Source organism: Microcebus murinus, chromosome 5 (genome assembly GCF_040939455.1).
Source record: "Microcebus murinus isolate Inina chromosome 5, M.murinus_Inina_mat1.0, whole genome shotgun sequence".
Taxonomy (NCBI): Eukaryota; Metazoa; Chordata; class Mammalia; order Primates; family Cheirogaleidae; genus Microcebus; species Microcebus murinus.
The window spans coordinates 85,151,680-85,167,033 of record NC_134108.1 but is presented as its reverse complement, the minus strand read 5'-3'; the positions used below and the strand labels follow the sequence as shown (position 1 = coordinate 85,167,033).

Genomic DNA, 15,354 nt, shown 5'->3' with positions numbered 1-15,354 from the left:
TGTATGTCTATGTGTTTCTAATTTATAAAGGCCTTTATTTCCACCTGTTTGAGCATATAATGATTTCCTACATTCAGAGTGTATTAGTTGTAAAGTTTATTTAATTAAATGAACAGTTATAATTGGCTTAAAAAGTTAAACACACATAAAAAGCAAAAAAAATTACCATTTTGTGACACTGCTAATTATTCTCTTTCCACATGTATATACATATTTTGTTAGATTTGTTTCCTAAATTTTGAGATTATATAGAAAATTATGCCCAACTACTTTACTGTATATTTATTTTTACAAAAACAAAGGCATTCACTTTCATTACTTCAGAAAAATTATCAATGTTAGGAAGTTAATTTTCCTGTAATTAACTTGTAATGCCAAAAGTATTTGCATTTAAAAAGACCCTCAGAGAAAGGGCGCATTTTAGCACTAAGAAATGTAAGAACACTTTTGGAATTTTAGTCTTTGATAATGAAAACTAAAATAAAACTAATTTCCCATCATCTATTAATAAATACTGCATAAAAGCAAGAATAACTTACTATCTGCATGTAATACTTGCTCCTGGAAGGTAAGACTATGAACTAAATAAGTTATTCTCCAATAATAACAGCTTATTCATCAAGACTCACTTTAAAATTCTCAGCATATTGTGTCGCCAGTACAAAGTTTTCATTCAAAAACTCTAACAAATCCCCACTAGATACCATTTAGCACTCCCCCAGGGCTCTAAATCATATAAATATCTTTCTACAACTTCTCCCGTATCAGACACTATTAAGACTCTATTAAGGTGTTCTTTTTCCTTATTGCAGAAAGTCTAAAATTATTAGCTTTTCTTGATCAACAGAATTGTCTGGTGGTCTTTTATAGGGTCAAAAGTGAACAAACTCCAAATCTATAAAGATACAATTAAAATGCTTTCACTTTCAAAGCTCAGGACCCTGGACAGTGAACAGGGCACTATCCCGAGACCGCTGGCTATTCTCTCCAACTGTGGCAAAGACACAGGTACAGTATTAGTCTGAACTCCAATTTCTCTTCATCAAATTCACAAATGCTTCATTTATTTTCTTTTATTAGTAAACATTTTGGAATCTTTTGGTTATGTGATCCAATTTTACCTAAAGAGAGAGAAACTCTCCCTCTGTCATCATTACTTTCTCAGATGAGTCTGGATAAGAGGAAGTCAACTGGGTGAGTACAAGCATAGGTCCATAACTTCATCATCCAGATGGTCTAAATAAGTGATGAGTTCAAATGGTCACAACAGTCTGGTGTTCCTTTGGGCAAATTTTTCCTTGAGCTGCCTTTTCAAAATCTTGTAAACACTTTTAGTTGGGCCCTCATTTGAGATTGACTGGTTGTTGGAGTGTTCTGGAGACATGACACTGTGCTGTCTGATGTAAGTTTTCATGGGTTCTTCTCAGTCCCTTATGCCTTGGCATCACACATTTCTCCATTCATATTGTTAAGTCATGTATACATGTATCTAATTGGCATCATTTCTCAAAGGACAATCTGAAATTGCAGTGGCCACTCTGGGGAAATTTTGACATGAACAAGATTGTTCATTTGACAGATTCAATAGAACAAAAAGGGAAAAATTCTCATGAGGAGATTCTCTGTCTGGTATGTCTAATAGAGAGATTACTCAGTAAACACACAAGACCCCCTTTTTTATTTTCATACTTCTGTGATTAATAAGCACTAGATTTTTAACTAAATAACTCTATGGAATTGCCAAGTACGTGAGTCCTTGTTTAAATTATCCATAATAACTTGTTTTTGTGTGTGTGTGTGTGTGTTTGTGTGCATGTGTATGTATAAAAATAGGATTTTCTGTATTTTAAGTATCTACTATTCTTTGCAGAGGAGAGATAATTAGACTCCCACAATCACGTGTATCTGCCTGAATCTAATTTCCCTTCACTTATTCATTTTTGCTTTCCTCTTTTTCTTTTCAGCTTGGGAAAAATTTGAAATTAATTGATCATAAATACTCTTTCTATCATTATATGAGCATTCTAGAACTATTGTTCAGATAGTAAAAAAATTGCAAGAAAAGGAAAATGATAAACTGTTCTTTATTTATATGTTTTTCCTTTGCCAAAAATTTAACAAAGCAGAAAAATTATACCTGTGTGTCGGTAATATTGTTAGTGTATTAGATGAAAAGAAAAGTAGGCCAGTAGGGCTTTTGGCTTAAATTCAAATTCTTGATTTTCTAAAATATATAAATACTAAGGTTTATTTATTTATTGTTATTTATTCAAAAGAAGTTTATTTAAAAAGAACTCATGCAAATTCCTAATAAATAAATGATACTTTAGATAAATTAAAATGATTTAAGTGTAAAAGAATGATTCTATAATTGTTTCTTCAAATTGCCTATGATTATACAAAATATGAAATTGAAATGATTGAAATTTTAATAATGGATATAACTTAAAAGGGCCTAATTTCATGAATTCTACTACACTGATGTACTAGAATGTTTTGTTGATAATACTACAAATCAGCAGGACTTAATATGATGTTGTAAGTTACAATTCCAAATCTTTAGTCAACATTAAAAGCTTACACTGATTTTTTAAATCAAATTAATAAAATTAGTTTTGGATTCCTGAACAATTTTTAATTAAGAAAAATGTACAAATGTTAGTCTCTAAACATAGTTATAAAATGCTATTGTTTCTTGGAGAATTGAAATAAGATGTGCAAATATTTTTGTGATGCATATTGTGTTCATTTTGCCTAACATAAAAGTTGTTAAAGTTATATAAAATGGGTCAACATGAAATAATAAAGTAACTAAAATTTTCTTGTATTGCTACCTTTTTGTGTTTTCTTGAGTCTAAAGAAATAATGTAGGTTAGTTAGCTTAAAGTTGGTAATTATTATAAAAGGGTAAAGAGAACTAAAATTAAATAAACAACATAATAAATATAACAAAAGTTTGTTTGTTACCAAGGGAAGATTTATAGTTACTAAATTACCAACTATATATTTACCTCCAATATGCTGATAAAATTAAATATATCTTAAAAATAAAGTTAAGTTTTAAACTAATTATATGTGTACATAATCATGTATTTGTTAAATACATGAATTGTTAATTTTATGATTTGTTAAATCACATAGTCATGTGATTTGTTACATATATGTAAGTAGAATACATTAAGTTTACTTTATATATTTATAAATTTAGAAAACATAATACAAGATATATTTGAGAGTATACTTTAAGAGATTTGAGAAATTTGAAATTTGTTTATAGTAGTAATAATGATTCTATAGAGATGGTGAATTTGAAGGAAATAGTGACTTGTATTTTTTTATAAGGTTGGCTCAATGTTAATGAATATATTCATAAAAAAGTGTTTATAATCTTTATGAAAAAATTGTATATGAGTGGTATAAACAATATAAAATTAGAATCTGTTTCTGTAAAATGACCAAATTATGTTATGTGCCAACGAAAGAGACTAAAAATATCTTTTGAACTCTGAACTATTTTGGAAAACTCTTGAATTATTTTGACAAAATGTTCATAATTTGTTTAAAATTAAGATCCTAAATTTTTTTACTTGTCTTTACATGTATAAAAATATAATACTAATTTGTACAAGATAGAGGTAGGTGAGAGGAGAAAAATGGGGCCTTTTAATTCTTGTCATAGGTTCCATAATTGTTAGTGGTATAACTTCCCAGAGATTAGAAATCTTTCAGATAATAAATAAAAATAAAAATGAGACATTACTGAACTCCAGTGAGAATTGTTTTTATCAAAAAGTCTCAAAACAACAAATGCTGGCATGTATGTGGAGAGAGGAACACTCATATAGTGTTGGTGGGACTTCAAACTAGTATAACCTCTAAGGTAAGTAATATGGAGATATCTCAAAGAAATAAAAGTAGGCTTACTATTTGATCCAGCAATCTCACTACTGGGCATTTACCCATATGAAAAAAAGACATTCTATTTTAAAAAAATAACAATTGCAAAGATATGGAAACAACCCAAGTGTCCATCAATTCGTGAGTGATTTAATAAAATGTAGTATATGTATACCATGGAGTACTACTCAGCCATAAAAATATAGAGAACTAATACCTCTTGTATTAAACTGGATGGAACTGGAGACCATTCTCTAAGTGAAGTATCACACAAATGGAAAAAGAAACACCACATGTACTCACCATTAAATTGGAACTAATTGATCAACACTTATGTGTACATATGGAAATAATATTCATTGGAAATCAAGCAGGTAGGAGGAAGGAATGAGTAAATTTACACCTATCAGGTAAAAGGAACACCACCTGGGAGATGGTTACGCTTATAACTTAGACTCAAAATTTTAAAAAACAATTTATGTAACCAAAACGTTTATACCCCTGTAATATTCTGGAATTTAAAGAAGAACATTAAAAATTAGAAAAAAATAAAGGGAAAAAAAATCTTTCAGTGGTTCAACTAAATCTAAAAGACAGTGGCAGTTCATTACAATCTTTTAACAAAAAAAGTGACATATATAACAATGGTGTTTGAAAGACTAGGATTAAAATGATTCTTTAAACTCTTTATTACTTCCATATTTAAGTATTTTAATTCTTCTGATTTAGGCAAAAGAAACTGTATCTTTAGCAAAAATTGTAGTTTTCACACTGTAATTAATCTCAAGACAGCCTCTCCTGCTTTATATTAGCTCCTTACTCTTAACATGTAAATATAATGTAAATATAGAAGGTAAATATACTCAAGTGTGGGGCGCAGTGTTAACGCCATTGCAAGATGGCGCCGGCTTCCTGGTCACACCCATACTACAAGACTGATAAACAGGGTGAACTGCGCAGGTGTAGGGGCTTTTTCCTGTCTCTCATCAAGTATGCTAATGAGGGCTCTGGCGTGAGCCAATCAGATTCTGCCTAATGAACTTAGTGCCTATATAAGCCCGCTCCGAGAGCTCCTGGGCATCTTCCGCATGTAACCAGTTAAGCAATCCCCATTAAAGCGCTGTCAGAAGAAAAAAAAAAAAAAAGAAGTAAATACAAATTTCCAAGTACATTGTTGGGGATTTGTTTATGAAGTCATATTTATGCTATGCAAATCTTGAACACTGAAGAACCTATAACATTAACATTTCTAAGTTTTTCAAATTACACAACTACAAACTAAAGAGACAAATGAGAAACTATGACATAAATATACTTCACCTCTATTGTGCCTTCACATGGGAACCAACATGCATAACTGATGTTTTCAGATTTGTTCACACAGACTGCATCTAGAAAAAAGTAGGCATCAAAACCACTTCGCATTTTTCACCTTCAGCTTCTTTCAAACAAAGAGACAAAAAATTAAATAACCTTTCACAAACTTGAATCCACATTGAATTATTAAAGAAAGTTGTCAAATTACTTAAAAAGCTGAATTTGACACCTGCCACAAAAGAAACTCCCATGCCTACAGAATATGAAATTTGAAAGAGACCTAAAAGATGACAAAGCCTCATCCTACGATCTTAAATGTGGACTGAAAAATAAAAAGCATAAGGACAGGAAGACACAGCTCCCAGGTCAATAGATGTTTTAAAATAATCAAATATTAACTAAATCACTAATTAATAATGGTAAAAATGATGTAATGGTTATAAAAATAACAATTTTATACAAAAAAAGCATTTTTACTTTTTATATGTTACATTTGCCTATGAAATCATTTGGAAAAAAATTTGGAAAAAAATTAAAATATTATAATAGATAAATCATCACAGTCTCCCGAAGGAGAAAGGGAATTTGTGTGTGTGTGTGCCCTCGCGCGTGTGTGTGTGTGTGCGTGTGTAGGCATAGATATAGATATAGGCACGCATACATATGCATATAAAATTTTGCTACTTTACACTATTATATTGGACACAATATCTGTGATATAATAAAAAATGAGATTGCCAAAAAGCAACAGAATTTGACCTATGTTCAAGAGAAACAGTAAAAACAAATTCTAAGACCCAGTCTTAGAATTACCAAACAAGGACTTTAAAATTATTATGATAAATTTGTTTAAGAATCTATTGGAAAAGATAGCTAAACAGGAAATGAAGGAATCAGAAATTTGGAAACTATAGAAAAAAATGTAAATTCCAAAATTCGGGAGAGAAAGGAGCCGATTAAGCTGAACTGAGACCCTGTTACTGGTCATTAATGGAGGTCATATTCCCAGGTAATGAAAGGACATAGGTAGGAGAACTGATGCAACTATCTTATAAACATAGCTAAATCTCCTAGTAAGTAGACAAAGAATATTTGTTTAAGGGAGAGTATGTATCTAAAATATTCTTTATCAGAATATTCCTGGTTTAGGATTGCTTATGATTAACAAAACTCTAATCTGTGAATTTGTGAGGCATGACTTCCTGGAAAATATCATGTAAGCTATGCATCTTACAGCTGAGTAGGAAAGTAGAGGTGGTTCAGAAACTGACATCTCCTGCTGTGTGCATACCTCACTTAGGAATCTCACATATCACTGAGAAAAAAGGAAGGAGCTAGGAAGATAGACAGAATATCCCCAAATTCTTCAACCATACCTATGTAACTTGACTGCTAATAATTTTAAGGTTATGGAAAATTACTACTATATTAGTTATAAAATAATCAATGAAGACATTATCAGTAGATCAGATACAAGAGAAGAAATTATCAGTTAATTTCTAATGATAGGTCAATAAAAATCCTACCTTCAATGTGTTAAAAGTAAATAACTCAAATATTGTTATGCTAGTTTACTATAATCAATTGATGTGTTCCTCTCACTGTTTCTCATCTGAGTTTATGCAGTATTGGAATTAACTTTTTATTGAAAATTTGATTGAATAGAAAGCCATATATTCCAATATATTTCTTTGTGGAAAGATTTTAAAAACTATTTTATTCAATTATTTAGTAAGTTGTAGTGTTATTCACCTTTTATATTAACAGATTCAATAAGTTTTTGGCAAATGTTAGTTTTCTAAGAATGTATCCATTTTATCTAAATTGTCCAACATATTAATATAGAGTTTTCTTCAATGATATATCTGATGAAAAATTTGGATTTAACTCTTTATTAAATCTTTGTCTTGGCCTTTCAAAGCCTCAAAAAGAAGACAACAACAAAAAGTAACAGTTTAAACCCACAAAGAGAATGAAGAAGTGAAAAAAATGATGGAGTGACTAAAGTAGGAGAAAGCCTAATTTAACTATAGTCAAAACACAAAAGTCTAGTAAGAGGGAATAATTATGAAAAACAAATTTATTTGCCCAGCAAAAAATTTTAACTGCTCAGGGCTTAAAAGCATCTGAGAATGTGGTGTTAAGGTGGTTTCTTTTCACTGTATTGTGTATCTCATATTAGTATTGGGTGTGTTCCACATTCATTTCCATATCTGTGTTTATTCTTTTGTTCTAATAACCAATGGTACCAGGTAACAAAATTTACACACATGTTGCTTAGCATGTGGATGTATTCTCAATAATGGGAAGGTTAGGTCAAGTGGTGTATGTATGGATATTGCAAAATTGGCCTGCTTGAATCTTATAATGATTTTACATTATAGCTAGCAATGGATAAAATTGCTAAGTTGTAAAAGTTGTAAAAGTGGTAAAAATTTTTACCACTAATAGGAGAAAAACTATCCATTTATGGGGTTTTTAAAATGTTCTTTAATATAGTCTGAGTAAAGCTATTTCTCCCATATATTTAGGAATACTTCCTATGTCTCCTTATGTAAACTGCATGTTTATATTATTGATATTTTTTAATCATGTTTTTGGTTTTGGCTTCTTAATTTCTAAGAGTTATTAATATATTAGTGATACTAACCTTTCTTCTGTTACGTGAAATGTCTGTATGGTTTTTCTTTTGCATTTTGATTTCTATGATGCTTTTCACAAGCAGACACTTTTGCTTCTCATGTTAGTTAAGTTCACCAATATCTTCTTTCTGACATCTAAATTTTGAATGGTAGTTTTAAAGGCCTTTCGCATTCAGATTTATAAAGCAGTTCTCCAGAATTTCTCTGATATTGTTGTATTTTTCATTTTTTTTTTTTTGAGACAGAGTCTCGCTTTGTTGCCCAGGCTAGAGTGAGTGCCGTGGCGTCAGCCTAGCTCACAGCAACCTCAAACTCCTGGGCTCAAGCGATCCTCCTGCCTCAGCCTCCCGAGTAGCTGGGACTACAGGCACGAGCCACCATTCCTGGCTGATTTTTATATTATATATATTAGTTGGCCAATTAATTTCTTTCTATTTTTATGGTAGAGACGGGGTCTCGCTCAGGCTGGTTTTGAACTCCTGACCTTGAGCAATCCGCCCGCCTCGGCCTCCCAGAGTGCTAGGGTTACAGGCGTGAGCCACCGCGCCCGGCCTGTATTTTTCATTTTTTTATGTTAAAACTTTTATATATTTGAATTTAACCTAGAGAATGTTGTAAGATATATGCAAGTCAGATTTTTTTTTCAGATGGCTATTTAGTTGTTCCATTTTAATTATTGAATAGTCCCTACTTACCCTAATGATCGAAGATGGCAATTTATTATATCTTTAATTTCCTGCACAACTTGAACTTACTTTGAGACTTTATATTTTGTTGACTTTTAATGAAAAAGTGCTATACTTTTCATTAATGGAGCTATATAATATATTTTAACATCTGGCAGAGCTAGTTCTATAACCTACCTACTCACATAATATATTTTTGCAGAGTATACTTGCCTTTATTTTCCATGCAAACACTTATTTTCCATGTAAACACTAAGGAATAAGATGTCAATTTTGTGAAACAAAGAAAACACTTCTTTTATTTAAATTTAATAAATACATAAAATAATATGGAGAACTGAAATCTTTAACATATGCATCTCCTCTCCAACAGCATGGTATATCTTTTTGGGAGGATGGATTATTATTATTTTTTAAGTAGTCATAAAATTTTATGTGTTTATGGATTACAACACAATTTTTTGAAGTATATGTACATTGTAGAATGACTAAATATAGCTAATTAACATATACATTACCTCACATAGTTATTGTGTTTATAGTGAGAACATTTCTGAAAGTAAAAAATTCACTGGTAAAAGTAAACACACAGTCAAATTCAGGTGGTGTATATATCACTAATATCTTTATTATGAAAGTTAAAAGAAAAAAGACTAATAAAAATAATAATAGATGCAACATGATATATTTTTAAAATTTTCTTTCGAATTATGTATGCATATACCTGTCCTACAGCAATATTTGCAGTTTTCTCCATTTAGAACTTGCATTCTTTTGTTAATTTTAGTCTTATGCATTCTAATATTTTAATTGCTGTTTGCATGAAATCTTTTTTTCCATATAATTTAATTAGCCTTTATCTGTTTACAAAAGCCATTTATTTGTTAGTGATAAGGCCCTAAAATCCTTAATAGATATATAAACAGCAGGCATTTAACAAAAGAAAGTTTAAAGATAGAGCAATATGGTAAAAAAAAAAGAGAGAGAGACTTTTGATGAAGATTACTTTGGAGATATAGCATTTTCTACTCTCACAATAATTTAAAATTATGAAAGTAAATTATAATAAATAGATTATACTTAACATCCTATAAGGAGTTCTACCACAAGTAAGATCCACTATTTCATAAAGAAAAAATAGAAAATTTAAAGTAACTATTGGTCTTCAATATCAGTTCACAAATGCAGAAATCACTCTGCATTTAGATAAAAGTTCACTGGTACATATTGAATGTTTTAAATGTATATGTTTAATTTAGATAAGCAAACTATAATAATGACATGTTTCAAAAAAGGTATTCAAGAAAACTTATCTTTTTTTTGCTATTATTTCATCTTTTCTTAAACATGATTCATATTGTCTTATTACTTCACAACTCATTATCCACTCTGTCAGTATCTCTCTTTCTCAAAACTAATAATACATACAATGAACATAGATGATGACATTGAAAAGAAACAGTGCATGTCAGCTCTTTCTCAAGTTGTGCGCTGTAGACCAATTGTCCTTGAAGGGGCTTCTTCTAATTAATTGCCATCCCTTCTTTGTAGAGCAATCATATTGGAAAGAATTGATTGGGCGTGTAAGGCACTTCATTTAGTTGGTAGAAAAATCCCTTAATTAAAATAATTTTACTGCTGGTAAAATTAATGCACGCTATGCAAATTCGCTAGCTTGATTTTACAGTTTCTCTTCAATTATATTTTATATTTTATGAGGATAAAAGAAAAGAAAAGAAGATCTTAATGGCAACAACCAAAAGAAATAAGAAGAAATCTTCTAGTACATAAAATGTATAATTCTATTCACATATTTTTTCATCTGTTCTAAGTTCTATTTTGTTTTGAAAAGTTTACTGGGAGAAATTGCATTGCTTGATCTTTACCCAGACATTCAAAGTGAGTTCATGTGGCTCTACTTATGTATTTACTGACTATTGAACATTTTCATACTGGCTTCTTTCCCTTGGACAACTGAGGTCATCTAGATTCTCAGATGTAGGGGTCATATAATTCTTACTTTTGTTATAATCAGTTATATTCAGTAAATTCTGACCATGGACTCATGAAGGGATTAAATATGCTTATATTACATTGATGATAATTCTATTGTGCTAACTTATGAGTAATTTTGACTTCTTTCTACTCTCCTGTGTTATAAAAATATATCTGTTATTTTACTGCATTCATAAAATTGACTGCATTTTTTCAGAGCTGATTTATCCATGAGCAATTTGACTTGCTATTACTTCCTCCATTTTCCCTAAAAAGTACATTTGCTATTTCATCATTGTGAATATATTCCCTTTAGCAATTTTTAGTTCTCAAAAGAAGTTTAAAGTTTAAAAATAACCAAACATATGTGTGCATTATTTCCTCTATGAGACTAAGTGAAATCAAGTACAAAAATGATGCAAACACAGAACTCCATGAACTAATTTGGTGTGTAACAGTACATAATGTTTCTCGATCTGCACATTAAAAGTATTTAAGGAGCCTTTAAAGATCTTCTGTGTTCACTTCACTACAATTCCAGTTTGATTGTTCTGTAGTGCAAGTTCAGCATTAGTACATTTCAAGAGCTCCTCAGATAATTCTACTATGTGGCCAGGGTTTATAACCACTGAAATGATACAATCCCTAAATAGTCCTGAACAGATAATTCATTTAACCTCTCTAACCCCAGTTGTTGAGTTTGTTTTGTTTATGTCATTTGTAAAATAATAAGTATTCATAACACAGTCTTTGAAATTCCCTTTAGCACCAACATAGCATAATCAACAGGTCCTTGCTCTCTTCTACCACTTTAGGTCTTGAGTGTGATTTGCTTAATGAACTGATAACTATTTCTGTCATTAGAGGCTCTTAACTCCCCAGAATACTATTTTATGAGCATGGTGAAATAAATTATCATGTTTTCTGTTTAAGAGGCTAATTGTTAGTTTATTTCAACACTGTTTTAATGTAATATCATCTTATATATGCAGGTGCTGTCAGTTAAATAAAATAAGCTGTTAGTTGAGAGACACATCAAATCTACTAATTTGCTAGTTGTTGATAAACTATAATGCTAAAATAGCATTGTCAGAAGAAATATTTTTTAAAAGAATAAAAATAGCATAGAGTTTTAAGAACAGAAATCAAATTTTGCACTGGCTAACTCAAATGGTATTAAAAATGTAATCAAAGACCAGAAAATTATGCTCATCAAAATAGATTCTGAGATAGAAATTGTCATTTTATAAAACAATTAAATATATATTAATATAAGCATTGGAATGGTTTTATTTCAGATTAAAACTAGGAGTCCTGTGAACATCCCCATCACTCTCCACCACTTGCTCTCTATTTACAATCCACAAACAAGAACTTCCATTTATTTCAAGCTTCCATCACCTCACATTATGACTCCAGTCAACCCCTAACTTTTTCCCCTCTCCTTTCCAGTATATGTCTTCACTTGCTATACATATTTTTAATGTGTTAAATTCTACAATAATTTCTTATTCCTTTTAGAATAAAAATCAAACTGTTTAACCTGGCACTTTAGTTCTGGCATCCCCCCTGCTAAGCCTTAATACTCTTTTCTCAGAGCTCCAGCCAGGTCTTCAAAGGATCCATCTTTTCTAACATGCTTTTATAAATACAATTTCCTCAATCCAGAATGCGCCTTCTCCAAATTCTCTGCCATAATGTCATTCTCCATATCTCTTTTCAAGGATTATTTCCTTGTGGAAACCTTTTCTGACCTCCCAACTTAATGTTTGTATTGCTATTTTTTTTTCTCTATTCTAAATAGGTTCTTTGCTTATAAGATTCATGAAATTCCGTGTTTTTTCCCTATAAGAGAATTTTATTTCAAATAAAGTTATTAATATATATTTATTACTTTGAATATTTATCCAATAACCTCCCTCCAACAAATAGATCCATGAGAGAAGAGAATAGCTTTAGTTTTTCTTCACGCTCATAAAAATCTCACATCAAGCCGAATTCTTAGGATGTATTTGGTCTTAAAGTTGTCAGTTAAAGGAACAAATGAAGAAATAAGAGTATCAATTTCATTTTTACATTATATCATGTTTTGAGATATAAAATACATTATGTGATTAGAAAATGAATATTTACTTAGTAAATTTTGAAATGATTCAAGCAGATTAAAAATGTTTAAATAAATTGGGTACAATGTACACTGCTCAGATGACAGGTACACTAAAGCCCAGACTTCACCACTATGCAATTTATGCATGTAACTAAAAACTACTTGTACCCCTAAATCTATTGAAATAAAAAAATTAAAGTAATTACCTGTAAATCCCAGTTGCCATACATATTCAAACTGAGAGGGACCTTTAGCTTGGCAAATATCATGGCAGGTGGCTCCACAGCAGCAGGGGAACTGGTGAATTAAGTAAACATTTTTAACAACCAACACGAATTTTTTGTGCACCCTGGAGTGCAAGAATACTGGCAAAGGGAATTAACGAAAAATGATAAGTACCTTACTGAAATATTTTTAGTATATATATATATATATATATATATATATATATGTATAAAATAAACACCTAATTTCTACAGCCACTGATTATAGAAACTTTTATGGGACACACAATATATACCTCTCTTTGCTATTCGATCTATTTCGTTATCTTTTCTTTCTTTATCATCTTGCATTATGTTCATGTTCAAATGCCTTTGTGATATTCTTTTGGCTTTTACTCACTTCCCAATATCTAAGCGTCCTTTATCTTCTGTTTTCTGGCTATAATACATCCCCCCACACATATAAACACAAATTAAAAATAACTATAGTGTAGATGAAGAAACATATACTATTTAAAGAACTTGTGACCCAATAGATTTAACACCATAAAATGCCAGGGTACTGTTCACATTATTATTTTTTATATCATTTGAAAATATTTTAAGATAATCAGGACATGTTTTTTAATAATATGATTTGCATATGGTTATCTCCATCATATTCAAAGACAGAAATCATATCCAGTTATATCCACAACTAAATTAATTAAATGTAAACCATTCTAAGTCACACTGAGGTCATCATTAAGTTTTAGCACATGCTACTCTACTTAGGTCTTAGAAAGACATAAACCAGTAAGAAATTTAAGTCCTGGAGATAGATTATGGCTATATATTCTGTTTAGAGCATACCATTCTACCATTTCTATTTTCTCACATTTCCAATGAACAAATACTCACTGCATTTGGCAAGGGAAAGCACAGGTGAATCATGGGGCACAAGGAATCATGAATATATGACATTTCCTTTAATGCAATTACTACACTAAGTCAGCATTGTTCTAATTGTTTCAAATCATGATGATCTTCTACCTGGACTCACAATCACAATTAACTAATTGCACAACAAAACATGAATATTAAAGTTTAAGACTCTAAATTAATAAATGACCATGTAAGTAACTGGAATCAACACTGAAGATGACAAATCTTATCTAAAAAGTCATTTATACTTAATTATTTTAAATGACTACCAAGAAAATACAATTTTATGATATATTTCTAAGTTTTGAGATCACCAAAAGCATTAACCCATTACTTTTATACTAAGACATAAAATTTCAAACTCTACAAATGGCATTAACCAATCTTCACTATCACTGAACATTGTTTCTAATAGATTTGGGATTCTCATCTTGGTAGAAAATATGAAGGCCTAATAAATTCTGAATCTATGACTATATGAAATAAACTTAGTAAAGTAGCATATTATTGAAACTGATAGGATCTTGTAGAATCATCTCTTCACTTAAAACTTAACAAAACAACAATAATCAGCAACTACAAAAGCTAAGCTTAAACTAAGTCACCTTTTAGGTGTTTTCTTTCATTTTTTGTTATTGTTGTTGTTTGTTTTTTAAACTAAGGGATTATCACAGACAGCTGGACCAAAGATGTGTAATCCTATTTCTGTCTGGCAAACTCAGGAGTCAAGGAGCCATTTAGAAATAAGATTTTAAATGTTCTGTAATAACTTTGGGGTAGATGAACCAGTAAGGAGCGGGTCCCAACTAACAATTACAGATGCCAGGAAAAATGACAGGTGTAACATGGATCCCCGCTCACAGCGGTGCTGTGGAACTCTTCTTTTAACTGTTGCCTGAATACCAAATTAGACCCTTAGCTTTTCCCAATGAAGAAACAAAGGCCCCCAGGATAGATTTCAAGGGATTTCAGAATTTATTTGTTTTAGAACCTTCTATGCTGAGGACACTGTGAAGGTATTGTGACTTTAGATGACGTTTGGATTTATAGGGGGTTATTTGTGGTGGAAAACTGGGGCTCTGATTACCTTTTTAAAATTATTGCAAGAGCAATACATTTACCTCTGACTTAACAACCTGAGTCAATTTATTCCTTTGGACCATATGTAGAGATTAGGAGTATTGTGATATAGGTCTATCTCTGACTATGACTTCTTCCTCATAATTTGCATGTTCATGTGAGAACGCACATACACCCATTTCACAGCAACAACATAAAAATTGTAATATAACCATTAAAAGAAGTTAATATAACATAAGTAAAATAAGACAGTGAGATAAAAGAGTAGAGCTCTTTGAACAAATAAGCTAAAGTTTTATCTCTAAATTTCTATGAAATTTCTAGCAGCCACAAAAAAGGGGGAAACATGAAAATATAGCATAGTTCTTCTTACTGATTAGTGTTATTTTGGTGGATTCATATTACTTAATCGGATGAACTAAATTTCCAGAAAATATTCCTAAGGGATAATTGGCATAGTCTGAAAATATTAAATAACTTAT

General features: G+C 30.7%; 1 protein-coding gene across 1 annotated transcript in view; it reads right to left on the bottom strand.

The window, feature by feature from the left end:
- The window catches only part of EYS (EGF-like photoreceptor maintenance factor), a 1,642,296-nt gene that overhangs the window by 1,357,789 nt on the left and 269,153 nt on the right, over positions 1-15,354 (bottom strand). Inside the window, 4 exon segments of the mRNA XM_020287130.2 lie at positions 5,218-5,309; positions 5,312-5,338; positions 12,851-12,970; positions 12,973-13,009. Of these exon segments, the coding sequence (XP_020142719.2) occupies positions 5,218-5,309; positions 5,312-5,338; positions 12,851-12,970; positions 12,973-13,009 (276 nt within the window).